This window comes from Heterodontus francisci, chromosome 30, assembly GCF_036365525.1.
Source record: "Heterodontus francisci isolate sHetFra1 chromosome 30, sHetFra1.hap1, whole genome shotgun sequence".
Lineage (NCBI taxonomy): Eukaryota > Metazoa > Chordata > Chondrichthyes > Heterodontiformes > Heterodontidae > Heterodontus > Heterodontus francisci.
The window spans coordinates 14688086-14708086 of NC_090400.1; the positions used below are offsets into that span (position 1 = coordinate 14688086).

At 44.4% G+C, this 20001-nt stretch overlaps 1 protein-coding gene across 1 annotated transcript; it reads right to left on the reverse strand.

The window, feature by feature from the left end:
• Positions 1-411: 411 nt before the first annotated feature.
• LOC137346586 (cytochrome P450 2D15-like) lies at positions 412-18851 on the reverse strand. Its single transcript, XM_068010106.1, has 9 exons — positions 18521-18851; positions 9888-10056; positions 8273-8425; positions 6839-6999; positions 4437-4610; positions 3034-3175; positions 2380-2567; positions 1613-1754; positions 412-1189 (listed from the first exon to the last, which is right to left on the reverse strand). Exons 1-9 carry the CDS (start codon positions 18728-18730, stop codon positions 1008-1010), a joined length of 1521 nt encoding a protein of 506 aa, XP_067866207.1. The 5' UTR covers positions 18731-18851; the 3' UTR covers positions 412-1007.
• Between the last annotated feature and the right edge of the window lie 1150 nt (positions 18852-20001).

Here is a 20001-nt window from a genome sequence, read left to right on the forward strand (position 1 = left end):
AATGAAATGCATTGCGGAAATGACATTTCATTCCGCTGGGGCGGAGATGTCATGGTCCTGCAGTTTTTTTTCGGAATATGCGGTTTGCCTTTCAGGCTTGCAAGGTATCAGTATTGCTTTTAGATCTGACAAGCCTTAGGAGATACAGAAAGGTGCATTTTTGTTGCCTTAGAAGCAGCCATTTGGAGACTGCGATTCAAAGGGTGCATTCTATTTACCATAGAAACAGCCACTGGGAGTGAGCTTGATACAATACATTTGTTACAATTCAGTTTTGAACCGGCTGTTAGGAAGACAGTTTGTGCTAACAGAACACAGACACTGACAGATACTGAGGACACAGTTGTAATGAGCACACCTGAAAAAAAAGCACTCAACCATTTAAACTGAAGGAATAAGAATTTAGTCTGTTTAATTATTATCTCTCAAAACTCTAAAAACATCAAGCCAAGACAGAGATCACTGGTAATTGAAATTGAAGAAAGGGAAGTTAGACTGTGACAATCCTTTATCCATCAAAAACTCTAAAGTCAGATTGATTCTGTTGAAAGTGTTTGCAAGTCGTTAATTGTTGAAATTCACTGGAGAAGGAACCAACATTCTGTGAGGACTTCGAGGAACATCCTGTGAAGACTTCAAACATTGGACTGTAAGTTTGCAAGGAATCTAATTTTTTCTATTTTAAATGTTGTTTATATCTTCATAGTGTTCAAGAATTTAGTTCTTCGAATTAAAGAATTAATTTATTGATTTAAAGACACCTGGTTTGGTTAGCCTCATTTACGGGTTAATAGATGGTCCAATTTAGTTGGGTCTTTCTTTATTTTGGAAAGTTTTAAATGATATGTTCGGTGATCTGTGGAGCAACAGCATTGAATTATCAGTGCGTCTCTCCCACCACAATCAGAATCGTAAATTTTGATTGGGGGCTTTGACAGGAGCGGTTAGTCGTAACAAGTGGAGAAGGTGTACCTCTGCTCATTGCTCCTGGACATGCCCCATACACCTTATCTGACTTTAACACACAGTCGATAAGGAAGTGGACTCAGGGTAATTCCATATTTGGCTTCTGTATAGCTTGGTCTTGGCTCATTTTCCGGGAGAAGTAATGTGAAATGTTGGAACATGGACGTGAAGAACAGGAAGAGTTCGGCCTTTGCCAGCTGCTCCCCCAGGCACACACGACGACCTACAGGGTAAGAACAAGATAGTTAGTGCCTGTAGGAGAGAGGCTGGAAGGTCACTGCAAGGTCACACTGATTGAACAGCAACTGGTTCTTTCACAGTCTGAAATTCCTAATCTCACTCTGGCTCCATCCCACTGCATCTCTCTGAATCACAGTCACTTCCAACCTTTTTCAAACTCAAGCAGATGTTATACTTCATTTTGTTTAATGAATATAAAATTAACTTTTTAGAAACAGGGTTCACTATAAGTGGTCTTGAGAGAGGAGTTACATTTAGATTTTAATTTATGTAATTTTACACATCCCTTTTGAGGTTGAGGAGGAGGTTGAGATCCCCACCCCGACAGAGATGTTGCCAGACATCCATTACTAATCCACAGCTGGAAATTTCAGTATATTTAATGATTCCTTTAATTCTACATTACCTGCAGAGAATGGGATGAAGGCTTCCGGTTTCACAAACTTCCCCTCTGAGTTGAGGAAGTGACCCGGATTAAACTGATGTGGAGTCGACCAAATGTTCTCATCAAACAATGCGGAGGAAAGATTCGGAATGATCATTGTTCCCTATAAGTTATTTAAAAAGAGACACATTACCAAGAATCTATTTGTAATAGGCCATTAGAGCGAAAAGGAGAACCCACAGTACTTTCATTCTGGGAGGAAGATATTGATCCCCCTGTGTTGAGAATCATAATCCCCAGATGCTTGTCTCCCCTGTCATGGACAGATGGCATTCAAACCACGCCCCAAGAGATCAAGACTGAATGCTGGCACCTTAGTCTTCTGGCCACACAGATATATGTTTCCAGCCCATTAGATGCAGAAGTATTTACAGATCCCCCGCCATACACCAAGGTCTCCTCTCATCATCACACCTACCTGTTCCCTGCAGTCTATGAGAACGCCATGGGAAATCAACTCATTATCAATAAAAACAACTGAGACTTCCTCGTGTCAGGAGATACACATCTACTCCAAAGGTCTCTGTTTTAGAGAAGTTCAACTCTTCAAACAATAGGGAGCAGTTCTGCGAACTCAGAATCTTCATATTTCCTGTTATTAAGGGCTCAGTACAGCAGTGAATGACCCTTAAGAAAATCAACCATTATAACTGGGAAGTATTTGTGCTTTCAGAGAGGGACAGGTTTTGGGTGTGGAGGAGGACGCCAAGATTAGTTCCAGAATGTACCTTCGGGATTGTGTATCCCATGACCTCTGAATCTCTGTATGTTTGATGAGGAAGTGAAATTGGGGCAATATTTCCGAAGCGTTGGGTTTCATGGATAACAGCATTAGTGTACGGCATTTCCTCACGGTCTTCCAACATTGGCTTTCTCTCCTTCCCAACTACTCTGTCAATCTCTTCATGGACTTTAGCTGCAGAAGCAAAAGGACAAATTTTGAGTATCAGGCAAAAGAAAGAAAGAAATTATATTTAGAACCTTTCTAAACCTCAAGATGTCCCAAAGAGCTTTACCACCAATGAAGTAATTTTTCATGTGTATTCACTGTTGTAATTCAGGAAATATGGCAGCCAGATGGTGCACAACAATGAGATAACTACCAGATAATCTGTTTGAGTGAATAGCAAAGGGAGGATTCAAAACCTGCCTTACTGATCATGGGATCATTTCAGTCAGTGCTGTAGGCAGAAAATGACTAATTGTTACACTACTTCCAAACGCACGAACACTCTTCTCTGCCCTCCCTCATTTAATACTGGGGTGCTCTCCTTCCCCACTCCTCCATCTCAGTTCACAGTATCATCTCCTTTCTCCCCTCTCCCACAGTTCAGAACTGTATCTATGACCCTGCCAGCTGTTTGAGGCCTATTTATACTTACACTGCAGATCTGGATGTAGCATCATGAAGAGCAGGGCCCAGCGCAGGGTGGTGGAGGTGGTCTCTGTACCAGCTGCAAAGAGGTTATAAACCGTCCCTAATAAATTGGATTCCAAGAAACTTGTCTTGGGGACGTGCTTCATCTAAAAAGCAGTTAACAAAATCATTGATAACATATAGAATTATAAAATGAAACAGCACAGAAATAAACCATTTGACCCATCGTGCCTGTGCCAGCTCTTTGGTTGAATTACCCAACTAGTTCAAAGCCCCCACTCTTTCTCCATTGCTCTGCAATGATTTTCCCTTCAAGTCTTGATCCAATTCCCTTTTCAAACTTATCACTGAATCTGCTTCCACCGTCCATTCAGGTAGTGCCTTCCAGATCATAACAACTAGGGGCTGGATTTTATTGAGCTCTCAACATTGGGCTCCGTGGCGGGGTGGGCCAGAGCATGGTTCCAGCTGAGGCCTGCCACGGAGGCTGACACCTGGGAGGGACCGGCTGGGGAAAGCAGGTGAGACACTGGTGGGGAGGGAGGAGGATCTAAGTTTTTCTCTGTTGGGGGAGCAGGATCAAATAAGCATCATCAGTGTAGGAGATGGTGGGAAGGGGGGGTCTTTCAACACTTTATAGTCTGTGGGGGGAAGGTCAGAATTCAAAGATAAGGGCGGGGAAATGGTAAATGCCTAATGTAATTATTATTGGGCAGTTGGAAAGGGGCGTGACAAATTATTTTGTAAATTTTGTGGTGGTGATTCACTTTAAAAATTCAAATTAGCCGGTAAGGCTGGCTGTCCTTTATAAATGGTGCCAGAGCCTGTGCACAGACAGCTGACACCATTGCCGGTGACAGACAGCCCACCCCCTCCACGTGTTTGTGGGGGGAGGATTGTGGATGAGGGGCCGTGCTGGTTTTTTAAATGTGCTGTCAAGGGAGTCACCACAGGTTGTAAGAGAATCACAGAATCTTACAACATTGAAGGAGGCACATTCCATTATACTGGTGCTGTCTCTTTGAAAGAGCTAACGAGTTAGTCTCACACTCCTGCTCTTTCCACAAAGCTCTGCAATTTTTCAATATCCAATTCCCTTTTGAAAGTTTGATTCCATGTGGCTTCCAATAGCTAGTTCAAAAGCACCAATCGGCAGAGACCAGATGAACACTTGGGTGGAGAATGACAACTGGCTGTCAAAAGGGATCAGAGGAGAGCAGAAAATATCTTCAAAACAGGGACGGGGTGGCCTAACAACACATGTAAAGGATACTGGCTTTAATATGCTCCAATTACCTTCTCCTTCTCTGCGAAGAAGGCAACACCCATTACCGAGCACAATGGAATGTGAATTTAAAGCACATCTGTAAACACTGTGTGTAAAATACTCCAATATCCATCACATACCTTCTCCTGCTCTGCCAAGAAAGCATCAATGACGTCCCTCGGCTCATTTGGATCCCATAATTTTTTATGCTCCGAGACTATTTCCTGGAAAAAGTCAATGACTTTCTCTTGATTTTCAAATATCTTATTGTGTGGGCCCGGGAGGTGACGAATAAATGGGAATGTGTTCACAAGCTGCAAAAAACACAGGGTTTGAAATTAGATACATTCTTTTACAAGACTTTTCTGATTTTGATGAAAATAGTGAACACAAAAATTTGTTGCGTTATATTTACAATGAAACCAACACAAAGAGCAATTATTTCCCCGGTATCTAAATCTGGTTTCTCAGTAAATAATAATCAATAATATCAACGAGATCAGTCTCTATCTCTGTTAATCCTCAATGTGTTTCAATGAGTTTCTTCACAAACACATTCCTTTCAGAACCCAGTGTTGGTTTGGTTTTACTGCCATTACTGTGATTAGGGAAATATTTTAATATTTTCTAACTGCAGTGAAAAAGTAGATATAAATATAACACAAATCTAGTCACCGAGTCGTATCGAGTCAGAGTTATGCAGCACAGAAACAGGCCCTTCAGCCCATCATGTCTGTGCCAGCCATCAAGCACCTTAACCATTCCATTCCCATTTTCCAGCACTTGTCCCGTAGCCTTGTACGCTATGCATTTCAAGTGCTCTTCTAAATACATCTTAAATGTTGTGAGGGTTCCTGCCTGTACCATCTCATCAGGCAGTGTGTTCCAGATTACAACCACCCTCTGAGTGAAGTTTGTTTCCCTCAAATCCCCTCTAAACTTCCTGCCCCTTACCTTAAATCTCTGCCCCCTGGTTATTGACCCCCCCCCACTAAGGGAAAATGTTTCTTCTTACCGAACCTATCAATGCCCCTCATAATTTTGTATACCTCAATCATGTCCCCCCTCAGCCTTCTCTGCTCTAAGGAAAACATTATATTAGTGCAGGTGACGAAATGCTCAAAGTAGTAAGTTTTAAGAAGGGTCTTAAAGGAGGAGAGAGGAGTAGAGATTAGGGAGGGAATTCCAGAACTTACGGCCTGGGCAGCTGAAGGCACGGCTGCTAATGGTGCTGCGATTGAAATGCACAAGAGGTAACAATTGGGGGAGCGCTGAGATTTCAGAGGGTTGGAGGGTTAGAGGAGGTTACAGAGATAGAGAGGGGCGAGTAGGTGGAACAAGTAGAAAACAAGGATGAGAATTTTAAAATCGAGGCCTTGCCGACTGGGACCCAATGTAGATGAGCGATCCCAGGGGTGATGAGTGAACTGGACGGTGTGCGTTCGGACAATGACAGCAGAGTTTTGAATCACCTCAAGTTTACAGAGGGTGCAAGGTGGGAGGCCGGCAAGGAGAGCACTGGTAGAGTTGGACAATCTGAAGGCTATAGACATATCAAACAGGTGACTGAGATCTTCTGTGTCTGCAGTTGGAAAACGGCAAAGTTATCTCCCACGGAGACCAAGGCTGACCTCTGGATCCTCAGCTTATGAATATTCTAGGACAGCAGCATAAACCTGCTGAGCACAGGGTACAATCAGCTGCATTCATCTATCAGATCATCATCAAACATACCAGAGCAATGTTAAAGTACTGCTTCAGGTGTGTAGACAGATGAAGCCTGCTGTATGCTCCTCAACTTTGCCGTTCAGCCAGACATAAATGTGGAACATCCTGAGAAGGTGGACAATCAGCAGGAGCAGGAATACAACCAGATGAGTATTTCCAGGCAAAAAGTACAACTGTGTATTTGGCAATTGCGGGAGCTGATGAGACTTTTTCCTAAGTGCCCAATTGCTTCAACAATCCGCCTTATATCCTCATCAGTACCCTGAGAAATACCTTCATCGACATTGTGTTTATCTCCAATTCAACCACCAGAGATACCCAGGACTGAAATTCTCATTGGTCCATTCACAGCTGGAAGTGTGGTGAAAGAGGTTGTAAACACAGGTATCCACACCCAGGATAATCTATGTTATACTGTCTATGCTCATGTATGAAGATTGGTCACTTTGCTGAGGTAATGAAAGATAATCAGAGCCTGTGGAAACTGCAAGAAGTCCAAGAGCGGAGATGGTGGAGCCAAAAAATTGATGAAAAACTTTTCTTGAAAATGAAAGTCAGGAAAGAACACAGGAAGCATGGCCACATGCAATTCTACAAAGCGAGGGAAAATCACTCATCATCTCAGTTCGAGTTAATTCCGATCACTCATCGCTTTAGCTCCAGATCATCCCAGTATTTTATTGAACCTTTCTCTTACACAGTTGAAGAATGTAACCCAGCTTTGTCTTTATTTCATTTGAGATTGATTCTGATATCCAGAACCCTACAAGACCCACACTTTCTGCTGCATTAATTATCCAATGAATTGCCTTACCTGACCCCAAAATGCTCCTTCCAAAACAAAACTTTCTTCAAGTATTTGTAAAAATCCAAGGAATTTTTTATCTTGATATTCAAAACGTTCTCCAAAGGTAATGGAACAGATAATATTTGAGGTCGCACAGTTAATAATGAAATGTGGATCAAAAGGAAGTCCTGTGTAAAAAATAACAAATGATGATATTTTTCAGAGAGATGATCTTAGTACGAATGCATATTTTGAAACTCTTCCACGAACAGATTGCAGTGAGGGATTTAGCAGCTGACTGAAGGCTGGATGTTCATTGCGGATCTAAATCCCTCCATTCTGGTGGATTCAAATCAAGCCACTCCTTCCCCTTTATGGGACAGCCAGGATCTCCATTTCTATTTATTGCAAAACAACTGTGAACAAAGCAAACAGGATTCTCAGCTTTGCAAATTCTACTATTCAAATACTCTCCTGGCCAGCCTCCCATGTTCCACCACCGCTCCCCTCCCCCACCATTAACTTCAGCTCATTCACAACTCAACTGCCCATATCCTAAGTTCTATTCACCCATTAGTCCTGTTACTCACTGACCTGTCCAACAACACCTCAATTTTATAAATCGAACTCATGTTCAAATCCATCCATCTGTGGCCTTTCCTCTCACTAACTCTGGAACTTTTTCTAGCACTAGAGCCCTCTAAGAACTCTGTGTTCCTCCAACACTGGCTCCTTCTGCATCCCTCACTTCCTCCACCCCACCACTGGTGGCCGTACATTCAGCCACCTCGGCCCTAAACTCTGGAATTCACTCATATACCTCATTGCCTCACCCATTCTCCTCCTCTGAAATACTCCTAAATTCTTCCATCATTGACCAAGCATTTGGCCACCAGTCCTAAAATCTCCTTATTTCACTGGCTGTCAGTTTTTGTCTGACTACACACCTGTGAAGCACTTTGGGACATTTTATAACATTTGAGAGGCTATATAAATACAAGTTGTTGTTGTTAGATTCTGGGATATCATCAGAAACAGCTGCCAGGTGGCCTCCAGGCCTGTAACGGAGCCCGGCTGCAATTTAGATGACAATGGGAAACCTTACCTCAGGTGCTAGCAGGTTGCCGGCAGCTCCTTTACAGACCCTCCGATCTGAGGAGACTGGCCGACCCCCTCTGGCTCCAAGCTTCCTTGGGGGTATTTCTTTTCTGTCAAACAATGGAGAGAATTCTGGAAAATTACACAGGAGTTGGTTTGAATTGAAATGACCCCATCGCAAACAGTTCCGAATGTTCTATGAAATTCCCATTAAGAGCAAAACGGGAAAAGCTCCAAAGCTCTAACCCTCACCCAATTTTCATTCTATCAAACAGTCCGGAGACTGCAGCACAGAGGGTGCACTGAAGGGTAAAATCACCTACCATGGTCTGAAATCGAGATAAGACCTTAGAATCTGCTCACCTCTTTCATCTTCAAAAGCTTTGTTTAAAAATCCAGCCTCTTCCACAATTCGCATCTCCAGAGATTTCTTCCCGAGCCCAAAGTTTCTCAGTGTCGAAAGTGAAAACTTTCTCTGCTCTCTCCACCAAGGGCCGTATTTTGCTAAGGCAATACCTCGAGGGTTACAACAGAAACAGTGATTTATTTATCTTATTCATTGAGATATGTCTGAGATTGCTGGGACCTGGTTACGTTTACCAAAATGTGGCAGAAGTTAAATACAAAAGCTCCTACATAGCTTTGTTTCTTGTTAAAATTGAACTCAATATTCATGCAGTCCCAGAATTTCCTTTCACTTTCCTGTTTAAATGATCAGGAATGGGCTGCCGACTGGATTTTCAGTGGCAAAAGATCATAAGACTGTGCAAGGGTGGAGAGGATCACTCATCCACCTCCCCTTGCACTCATCAAGACAATTCTCAAGAATACCAATGTAAGGGAAAGCAACAAATTTATACTGTATGAGAAGAGAGTTCTGATTGGCTGGCAGTGGGACTCTGGTAGAGGCGTTGCCATGGAGAATGCACCAGTTTATGGCGACTGATAGTTAACTGCCAAGTGGGAGCGCGATTGTCATTAATTCAGGTATTTACAATAGGTTGCATATTGAAATTGGGCTCCCATTGCTGAGTGGCGGGGGGTGGGGAGTGCCACTACGAGTCCTCATCGTCAAGCAGCGGTGGGGGCCGTCACGGGCCTCGTTGCCGCCATCGATACGTGGCTGGCCCTTCCCGGTGTCGAAGTCTGTGATGGGCTTCTCCCGGAGGCATTTTCCAACTCGCACCCCCCATCCCCAATCAATTTCCACGACTCCCGATGTCGGGTCGGGTGGGGCGGGGGAAACTGTAAAATTTAGCACTTAGTGTGTGGCTTTGTCTTTAGTTTCAATTTTGCCCTTAATTCCTTATTTATCCATCGTGTCGCATGTCCCCTCTATTGTTGGGCTTTGTATGTACTGGGTGAGATAGGAATCCTGCACACGTTGTTTTATAACTCCATTCCCTGTATCCCTCTCACTACCACTTCTTACCAGTTGAATTCTGGGCACTTAAAATCTCCCATGATTATTCCATGTCCTTTAGTCATTTTCACATGTATGTTTTTGTATTTTCTTCTCCACTTCCTTTCTACTATTAGGCGCTCTGCGGTATACCGCTGTTAATGGGAACAATCCCTTCCTATCTCTTATTTCAATCTCAAGGGCACACGGTCACCAATCCCCCTGCACCGCACTGATGCCAGTTCCCCCTGGACCGCACTGATGCCAGTTCCCCCTGGATTGCAGACGCTGGTTCCCCTGAACTGTGCTGATATCAGTTCCTCTGGACCGTATTGACGCTGGTTCCTCTGGACACACTGAGGACCGGCTCCCCTGGACACACCAAGGACCATTTTCCCTCGGTCTTGACAGAATCTCCTGCAGGCTCAGAGGATGATGGCGTGTGGATTATCAGCAGAAACAACCAATGTGAATCAGAATCATAGAATTAAAGCCACAGAAGGAGCCAGTCAGTCCATATCATATCCCACTGCCCCTGGTTCCTGAGGCTGTCTCTGAAGCCTGGTACATAGTTACCTGCTCCTATGCGCTTTATCAAATCTTCATATGTTGGAAAGTGTGGCCGATCAGCAAAATCTTCTGATTTCTTCACCAGAGCCTCTTTTAGTGTTTCGTAGCCGTTCAGTATCACCATGTTTGTCCATCCAAACTGTACACTGACCACATTGCCGTATTTCTTCCACAGCTTAACAATAAAGAAAGGAATTAAATGGGGAATAGCATGATCCCATTATTGTGGCTTCAATTTCTTTGCTCGGATACAATAGTGATCAGAGATAGTGCAGTTTGGAATGATTCCAATCAGACACATCACATCTAGTAACCCAGTATGGAACTGTTCGACACCCCTCTCCCAGTTAATGCTGGGCTCCAGGGAGTTTGACATTCCAGCCCATGTGTCATTGCATGTGATGGTAAGGGTCGGGCTGGATTCTTATTGTATTGATACAGCACTGAAACAGGCCCTTCGGCCCACCGAGTCTGTGCTGACCAACAACCACCCATTCATACTAATCCTGCAGTAATTTATGTCATTTATAGAGCAGAAGATTGTGGGGTTTTCCCCTCATTTCTTCTGGAGAAATTTTGGGCTGTTGTATCAGTGCTGCTAAATTTTTTGTTATGTTGATTTATGGTTGTCACGGTGACACAGAAGCATTCGTCATCACTCCTGCATCCGTTTACAGAAGCACTCTATTTCTCCCCTTCCCCCCAAGCTCACATTGACACTCTTTACCCCTTCCTTTAGTTCACCCTTGACTCACCGAGTTTATTCTGGTGCCCTTTCTGGTTCTGACTCACAGGCCACAAAATTGGGCTCTTTAGTGCCCATAATTTTGGTGATACGGGTGCTGTTTTGGTACCAAAATGATGTTTGAGCTGTTGGCGCACTCCCAGCACGGCCTGCGCTGAATCCCATCTTGGTCAGGGTGTTAGCGCAGGCGTTAGTAGCATGCACAGAGTAGGCATATCATGATACCAGTCAGCATATAACTTGAATTGACACCAGCTCTGCCATATTCGACCTCGCTGCTCCAGCTAATGCCCCTGTTGTGACCAGGTGTGAAAGGTGTCTAGGAGTCCCTCTCAGCCTTCACCTGGTCTTACTGTAACAGGGTTTAATTTTAAACACACCATGTTTGAGCTCCCCATTGGTGAATCGTTGTTCACCGCTTTCCAATCATGAGGTAAAGAATCCAGCACACCAGGTTTTCTCCGGTTTAAAAAAGAAAAGTGAAATTTATTAAAACTTAAACTCTAATTCGCTGAAAGCCTTTGGATATATGACGCACCCACGCGAGCATGCACACACAATATACACTCGCAAATAGGGACAGAAAAGAGCAGGAGAAAAATAAAGTGAAAATGTTTGAGGCGATCTCTCAAGGGGGTTTGTTACTGTGGTTCAAGCTCGCCGTAGAGTCCTTGATTGTAGGTGGTCTAGCTCTTCGTTGGGACTCAGTATTCTTCTTAAACATTGTCCACTATAGGAGACTTTTCCTCTCTTGGTGTTCCCTTGTCTTCAGTGCACTTCAGTTCCGTGAGAAAGATATGAGCAGGTAGGAGAAAGGCAGCAGCAAGCCAGTCACAAGAGGTCTTTTCCAGTCCAGGAGCAAATAGCTTTCTGAGTTTTAAAACTCTGTGGCAAGTTCAAATTAAAAAAAACTCCAACAACCAGTTAGTCATGTGACTAAACTGGTCTGACCACGTCTGTTTGTGTATTCGAATATCTTAGCAGTTAACCTGGAATGCTAGATCATCCACCTTCAACTTCTGGTAATCAAAGGGCCATTGTGGATTAAGTTGGAGCAGGAAGTGGCCCCTTTGTCCTTTCCAAGTACTCTCTGTTACTATTCAAATGTCCTTCTAGTCAAGGGTCTGGTGTTTTTTTGGAAACAAGTTCTTCCTTTACTCCAGTAACAGTTTAAAAATCAATGTTCATGTGATGAAATTAATGTGTCTGATTCTTGGCAAGTGGGAGCCTGCACGACATCCCTCTTGAACATGGGTTCAGCAACATGGAGGAATCCCCAACCCGCCCCCTCCCCCCCCCACCCAAAACACCAGCAATATTTCAAAGGATTATCAACAACTTGCAGGTTAATCGCTGGTTAATTTCTACTGGCTCTGTTTGAGTTTGAGGAAGTGCTTGGTGGTTTGAAGGTTTGGTTAAAGTTTGGGAAGTTGACAGAGAATGATGCTACACCTGGGGAAGGCCTTGGTTGTGACTTCAAATATTCTGGTCAGACCACTTGCTCCCATTTCTGGGCTCTAGTTGCAATCCTTTGGGCTGCACCGTGAGAGGGAGATTGACAGAGACAGCAAAGGAGAAGAGAAGCTGCTCGCAGAGGGAGGGGAAGGAGGGGTAGAGGGGTTCTTAGCAGGAAGCCTTATCCACCCAGGGTCTTCAGGGTGCATTTCTCTTACAGCAGATTCAATTGTGGCTTTTAAAAGGAAATTGGATAAACAATTAAAGAGAACAAATTGTAGGGCTATGGGGAAAGGGCGGGAGAGTGGGACTAGCTGAGTTACTCTTGTATAGAGCCAACATGGAAATGACGGGCCTCCTTTTGTGCTGTGATTCTATGATCCTATCATTCTAACTCCATTAAGCCAAGAGCTGTGTGTGCATCATCTGTGCTTTACAAAGGAGGAGCTCACAGAACTCTGCCACCTCTTGCAACTGGAGCTGCAACATCAGAGCAGGGCAAGGACGGCACTGCCAGTGGCTGTGGAAATAACCGTAGCCATGAATTTCCTCACCGGGATCCTTCCAGGCTGGAGCAAGGGACATCTGTAACATCTCCCAGTTCACTGGCAACTGCTGCAACAGAGGGGTGATAGAGGCTCTTTGTGCCAGGAGAAGGGAATTCATTGTGTTCTCTCTGACCAGAGAGATCAGGCAGAGCGAGCAAATGGCTTTGCCAGGATAGCCGGTTTCTCCATGGTGCAGGGTGCCATTGACTGCACACAGGTGGCTTTGTGGATGTCGCGTTTAAGTGCTGAGATAGATCATAACCTCAAAGGGTTCCACTCCCTGAATGTGCAGTTGGTGTGTGACCATGTTCAGCACATCATGCTGCTGAATTCCTGATGCTTTCTGCACCAAGCCGCCATTCTCTCAGTATTGGAGCAACCACGTCAAACCAGAGAGTAGCTGCTGGGCGAGAAGGGCTTTATACCTGGCTCATGACTCCACTCCACAACCCAACCACATCTGGTCAGCCGATGTACAATGACAGCCATGCAGCCACATGAACCATCATGGAGCAGACCACTGGGATACTGAAACACTGGGGTTCCACTGCCTGGACCACTCTGGAGAAGCCCTCCAGTACTCACTAGAACAGGTGTTCCACTTCGTGGTGGTCTACCCCACACTCTGGCCATCATGAGGGACAGCCCTTGCCACCAGACATCTGGTGAGCAGCTCAGGAGCAGGAAGAGGAGGAAGAGGTGGAAGAGGAGCAGGAGGAAGGGAGGAGGCACCCGATATATCCCCTTTCCAGCCAGGCTGTCTGTGAGCGCATCATTCGACTCCGGTACCATTGAACACGATCCCAAATCCCCATTTTAAAACAGTCACACACACCTTACCATCCCTGTCACTGCCCATCACAGTGTCTTGAATGCAATGCTAGAGTTAAAGGCACTATAAATAACCATTCCAAACCAACTTTATCCAACAAGCTATCCAATATTCCATCCAAAAGTCAACTAATCACCCTGTGCTTTCCCTTACTGCCTCTCTACTGGGTGCCTTTGCCTTTTCCAAATGGCTGCTGTATGGCAAGTGGAAGGCTACTGACTTCCACTGAGGGAGACTGCAGATGACCATGCAGGACACCCTCACGTAGCTCTGGGCCTGGAAGGCCCGGCTTGGGACTGCACCACCTTGGCAGGGCAGCAGCAGTCTGTGCTGACTGGCTGGAAGGAAACAGTAAGGGCATTGGTAGAGTGGCAGTGGTGGGAGCAGAAATACTGTCATCCTAAGACAGGACAGCAGGCTCACTGAGCACGGAGGCACTGTCACTCCCCTGGGATGGCCCTTCAACATTCCTAATAATCTGCTGGAGCAGAGATTGCTGGACTGCTGTGACACCCGACATGTCCCATTGTCACAGGTATGTGCAGCCAGGATAGCAGTAGTTTCAGCTTGCATGGCACCAAGCTAAGATCTCATGACCTCTGTCTGAGCTTCCACTGCAGCACTCATGGCCACCACTTACACACTGGCAATGACGGGCTTCAAGCTCTGTGCTAAACCCTGTGCAGAGTTGGAGCTGGACTCCTCCATGCTTCTTCGGAGTGGCATCAGGCTTTCTGGCAGGCCTGCCAATGCACCAAGTATTTCTGTGCGTGTGACCATCAGCCTTCTTCTGTACGCTACCCCAATGAAGGGCTCACCTGAGTCCGCTGCAACAGAACTCCTGTGCAACTCTTGTGGAACAGTGTGTGTGAAGCTAGTGGTTCATTTGTAAGGACATGGCATTTACTGACCTTCACTGCTCACATGAGGTCATTGAACTTTTTGTGGTGCTGTATCCAGGCCCTTGGATCTAGACTGCTGACAATCACAGCGATGCCTATCTGTTCCCACTGCCTTCACAGTGTCTGGCTGGAGACCCTCCTGACCCCAAGGGAAGAGGACCTCTCTCCTCCTGTCCATCTCTTGCACTCAGGCCTCCACTGCTATGGAAAATCGTGGGACACGCTTTCTGATCTGTTGCGCGATTTCCACTCCTCTTTCTACTCAAACTCTTCATCAGTCACATCCAGCACCTGCTGCAGCCAGAATGCTTCTCCCCTTTAAGAACTGCAGGCTAATTTTAAGTGGAGTTAAGTTGGGCCCATTTCTGAGGTGTGCAGCCACTCAGCTGCGTGCTGAGCACTTGGCTGTAAACCACCATTATTGAAATGAGCAAACAGCACAAGGTTGGTGTGCTGTGATTTGTGTCACTATGAAGAGGCAGTGGTTAATCGCACATCAAAATCCTCACATCCAATTACTGTTCTTATCCACTCGTTCCCCCACACTGTTCTCAATGCACACTCACACTGTTCCCATTCCTCCCAGTTAATATTAACAGGTTTAGTTATAGAATTATGGAATGTTACTGTACACATTGAGGCCATTCAGTCCATCGTACCTATACAGGCTCTTTGAAAGAACTGTTAAGTTGAATCCCATAACCCAGCTTTTTCCCCATAACTCTGCAAATTAGTCCTCCTTCAGATAAATGTCCAATTGCCTTTTGAAAGTTCCTATGGAATCCGACTCCATGACTCTTTCCGGTAGTCCATTCCAGATCTTAACAAGCCTCAGTGTGAAAACTTCCTCCTCATTTCCCCAGAGAGAACAGTATGGGAGCAGGAAGAGAAGCCATGGCAGGTGATTCTCTGGCTACGATGAGATAGATTAGAATGGAAGCAGGTGAGCACAGACCCACCCAGCTGGACGATGGTGGAGTGGTATTGGAGGAGGATGGTGTGGTCAACCGTGTCAAAGACTGAAAACATGGTGGAGATGAATGAGCAGGATAGTTTACATTTGTCACAGTCACACAGGGGGTCATTTGTGTCTTTGATAAGAGCTGTTTCAGTTCTCCGGTCATATCGAAGGAAGGTTGAAAGATTGTGGTCAGAGCGTCTTTGATCTCCACCCCTGCTTCCCTCAACGACTGATGGTGCATCCCATCTGCACTGGGTAACTTGTTAACTTTGAGTAATGTCAACCTACTTTGCACCTCCTTTCTGTTTTTATCCTATCCGGTATCTGTATAACCCTCTCCTCTGATGTGACATTAAGTTTAACTAACGTTATCCTTTGTATATGTTCATAAAAGATTTTTAAGTTACTTTTTATGTTACCCGCATATTTTTTCCCACATTGTTGCCTTGACTCAGTTGGTTGCACTCTCACCTCTGAGTCAGACGGCTGTGGCTTCAAGTCTTACTCCAGCGTGTGAGCGCAATAATCTTGGCTGACACCCAGTGCAGTACTGAGGGAGTGCTGCACTGTCAGAGCTGCCATATTTTAGATGAAAGAACCCTGCCTGCCCACTCAGGCGGATGTAAAATATCTCATGGCACTATTCTGAAGAGTTATCCCCAGTGTCCTGGACAATATTTATCTCTCAATCAACATCACAGAAATAGATTATCTGGTCATTATAACATTGCTGTTTGTGGGAGCTTGCTGTGTACAAATCGGCTGCCGCATTTCCTACATTGCAACAGTGAGTTCACTTCAAAAGTACTTAATTGGCTGTAAAACACTTCGGGACGCCCTGAAGTCTTGAAAGGTGCTATCTAAATGCAAGTCTTTCTTCTTTTTTTAAACATACTGTCTTTGCCCTTCTCATATCCTTTTCAAATTTCTCCCCCACCTCCACCCCACCCCCGCACTTTGTGTGTTTTCCTGGGTTTCTGACTTAATCTGTATCTGACATTTGTCATCAACCTGCTTTTTCTGTTTTATTTTATCCTCTACCTCAGTTATCATCAGGGAACTCTAGCTTTGGACACCCTACCTTCCCTCCTTATGGGAATATGCCTGACTTGTACCCAAAGTATCTCCACCTTAAAGACCTATGTTAAAATATTGAATGGTGGAGCAGGCTCAAAGGGCCAAATGACCGACTGCTGTTCCTATTTCTTACCTTCTTGTGTTCCTATCAGGGTAGGACAGCTCAAAGCAGAATTAAAGCAGAGGTTGCTTTGGTAACTGTGCCATAACTTTGAATATAAACTTTTATAGCTGTTCCAAGTCTTCTGGAATTATTTAGACTCTCATGGAGGCAGTCGAAGATGATATATCTGGTGATGGAACTTTCAACCATCAGTCATGGTTTCAACTGGTTAAACTCTAACAGTGCTCCTGTGCACACTGAGCTCTGCCAATATGCAGCTGAACTCTTGACTTAGATAAGTGGGACGGTTCCCTCTGGGGAGAGAGTGTGCTCTCCATATTGGTTAACTGGAAACCTGACAGGCAACTTTCTCAGTAGCTTGAATCAGAGACTCATAAATGTAGTGATGGGTTTCCAGAGCTTCCTGACCAAAACCAATGACTGGGATTTGGGAGTGTAGTGCCCATATTGATAACACTGATCATTAAATGATACAAAGCAATACGTGAAACTCCAAAAAGCTGTTGAGGCTGTGGGGGGTCAATTGAAAACTTCAAAACTGAGATTGATAAACTATTGGTTGGCAAGGGTATTAAGGGTTGTGGGTCGATGGAGTTAATATACAGATCAGACATAATGCGCTAGATTTACTGAGGTGGTTTAGAGCAGGAAAGGTGAGATGGGGGCGGCTGGAGAATAGAGTCAGACACAACTGCCTGGAAATTCATCATCGTGACACCGCTTCTGGGTCTAGTTAATGGTGGGAAAGCTCCAAGATGGCTAAGCTTCCCTGACATGATGGGACTGCCATTTTAATTGCTGAACAGATAATTCTAATATAGTTGTGATTCACTGAGAGGTTTGGATTTAAGTTGGTTTCGGGTGGCCTTCACATGCCTTTGGATCCCCAGCTGTTGAAAGGTGGTGGCACCAAGGTGAAGCCTCAGTGCAAGAAGAGGTCCTCCTGCCTGACCAAGCCAGTCTGGACAGAGATTGCAGAGGAGGTTAGTAGCCACAGGTTTACCCATTGTAACTGGGTCCACTGCAGGAAGAGGGTCAATGATCTCCCACGCTCACCCAAGGTATATTGCACAGTTCCAAATAGCTTGCTGCAATCTGCTTGCTCAAAAGTGTAGAGACGCTCGGTTGACGCAGCCATTCCAATGATAGGATATTCATAGTGTAATGAAAGCAGATGACGGACTACATAAGTGAGACCAGTCTCCCTCATTTCTGTGTTCGCCAATTGAGACTCATGTCAGATAGAGTCAGTCGGAGAGCAGCGATATCCCCATGTCCAAGAAAATCGGAAACCGGCATTACGGCGTTAGGTTCCATCTTGGACGAATCCACGCCGATTCTCCTGCCCCCCTCCACCAGAAAACCTGCCTTCCAATGGAGCATAAAATCCAGCCCTATGTTCATTATAAATACTGTGACTGTAATTCAATTTAAATTCAGAACAAGAGTATATTGAAAACAAAAGTTATACTTGATCCGATTAAAGAATACGGAGAGAAGAAATAGTCAATAAATAGGATAACATAAGAGTAAGTGAAGTAAAAGGAGACAAACAATATACAATAGAAGAAGACAGAAGAAAAAGCAACCCTGAAAAAGAACAAATAGAGGGAAGAGAAATCAAGGTGGGGGTGGTGAAAGGTGGTCTATGGAATGGGACCGCTCTCTTTCATTATTTAGTTCTTCACTCAGTCTAAACATGGAAAAGGACTACTCTGAACACATAAGTTATCCTTGACTCCATTAAAGAAAGAAGGACCTTAAAAAGTAAGAAATAAAATGTCAAATGAGTAAAGAAAAATTGCAGCAAAAGAACAGATGGAAGGAAAGTTAGACACAAGTAAAAGTACTTAAATGGAGAAAGACAGGTGAAAAAAGCAACTCAATAACAGAAGGAAAGAGAAACTGAGAGGGTTAAAAATGATCGACGAAATTGGGCCCCTCACCTTCAGCCATTTCCATTCACTCCCTGTTATTTCAATACTTGTACTTTACCTTTGCAAACGACAGGTGAGGGTTGTTCAAGTCTACCTGAAGAATGTTCCCAATAAAAGGCAAACCCCAGGGTCCGGGAGGGTATTTCTGACAGTTCTTCCGTCTCTTCATGAAATCAAAGACCAGAGCAAAGACTGTGCAGAACACGGCCAGCACAGTGAATCTGTCAAATGCCATAAACAGGAACTCGGGGAAAGCTGAGAACTCCATGTTTCCCAGAGAGACAAATATCTATTCAGCAGACAACAAACAGAGATCAAATTTCTCCCAGTCTGTCAGCTGAGTGTGAGCAAGTGTTGCTGCAGAGCTTTACGGGGCCTGGCCATCCACGTCATTTGTATGTACCCTATCAATGAAAGACCTACGAATGACCAATCACTGCTTTGCTGAAGTTAAAGAGATCTTCCTAAATCCGTTCTCCTTTCAAATTAATAAGGTTTTCACATTAACACATAGACTGCCAGACATTTGCTGAAATTTTGTGTTGGTGGAATTTATAACTTCAACTCCTACGTTCAGAGGGGCCAATTTTGAACATGCCTAAATTGACGAGGGATTCTGTTTGTGACATTCACAGACCATCACTTAACTGATTCTAATGATGTTCCTTGGCTTGTTTCTATAACAGAGGCACAAACCCCTTTATTTTGAATGGATTCATGTTTTAGTTAAAAAGTGCACAGCAGAGTGTGGTACAATTGTTAAGTATTTGACTATATATTTCAAGTAGTGATTGCGATGTGAATTATTATGATCCAAGCTTTTTCCAGATCCTTTACTAACGCCCAACACAAAAGTCCACTCTCAAAGGCGAGAATCCTCCCTCTCTATGATTGAAAGACTCGTCAGTGCAAGGTAAACTGGGATAGTGTGCCCCCAGTGAAGGAAAAGCTAAGTAAAATTAGAAAATATTCAAATCATGGGTCAGCAGGTGCCCTGATTCTTCATCTTCTCTTGTAAAGTTGTTCCCAAGTTATTCTGTTAAGCTACTTTCCAGTTTCACTCTCAGGGCTTTAAGTAAAGTACATATCAAATAATTTGTCCCAGCAATCTGACATTTTATAGTTAGAAATTAGATTGGATGAATTGAATGTGACACGGTTTTCACTTCATAATCAAATCTGTGTGGGCACCCTGGAAAAGCAAGACTGGATTTTGAAGTTCGAGCTGCTTGTTGTCGTGATGTAAAATGGCTGGTCAGGAGCTCTGCTGAATTCCACCCATTTTGAACACCAGAGTAGTTTCTGGTAGGCAGATCCTGTACATGGATTTTCAGGAGCCTGTTATGCCAATTGTAAATGATTTCCTTTCTTCTCCTCAGCACCATTACTGGAACCAATATAAATCCCACTATGAGACGTATTTGACAAATGAGGAGTTCATTTGAAGGGATTCCAAGTCGGGTTAGTTTACACAAGATGTTCTGCGCTCACCCACCAGGACACACAACCTCCACATCTGCAGAAGGAGGTGAAATACCT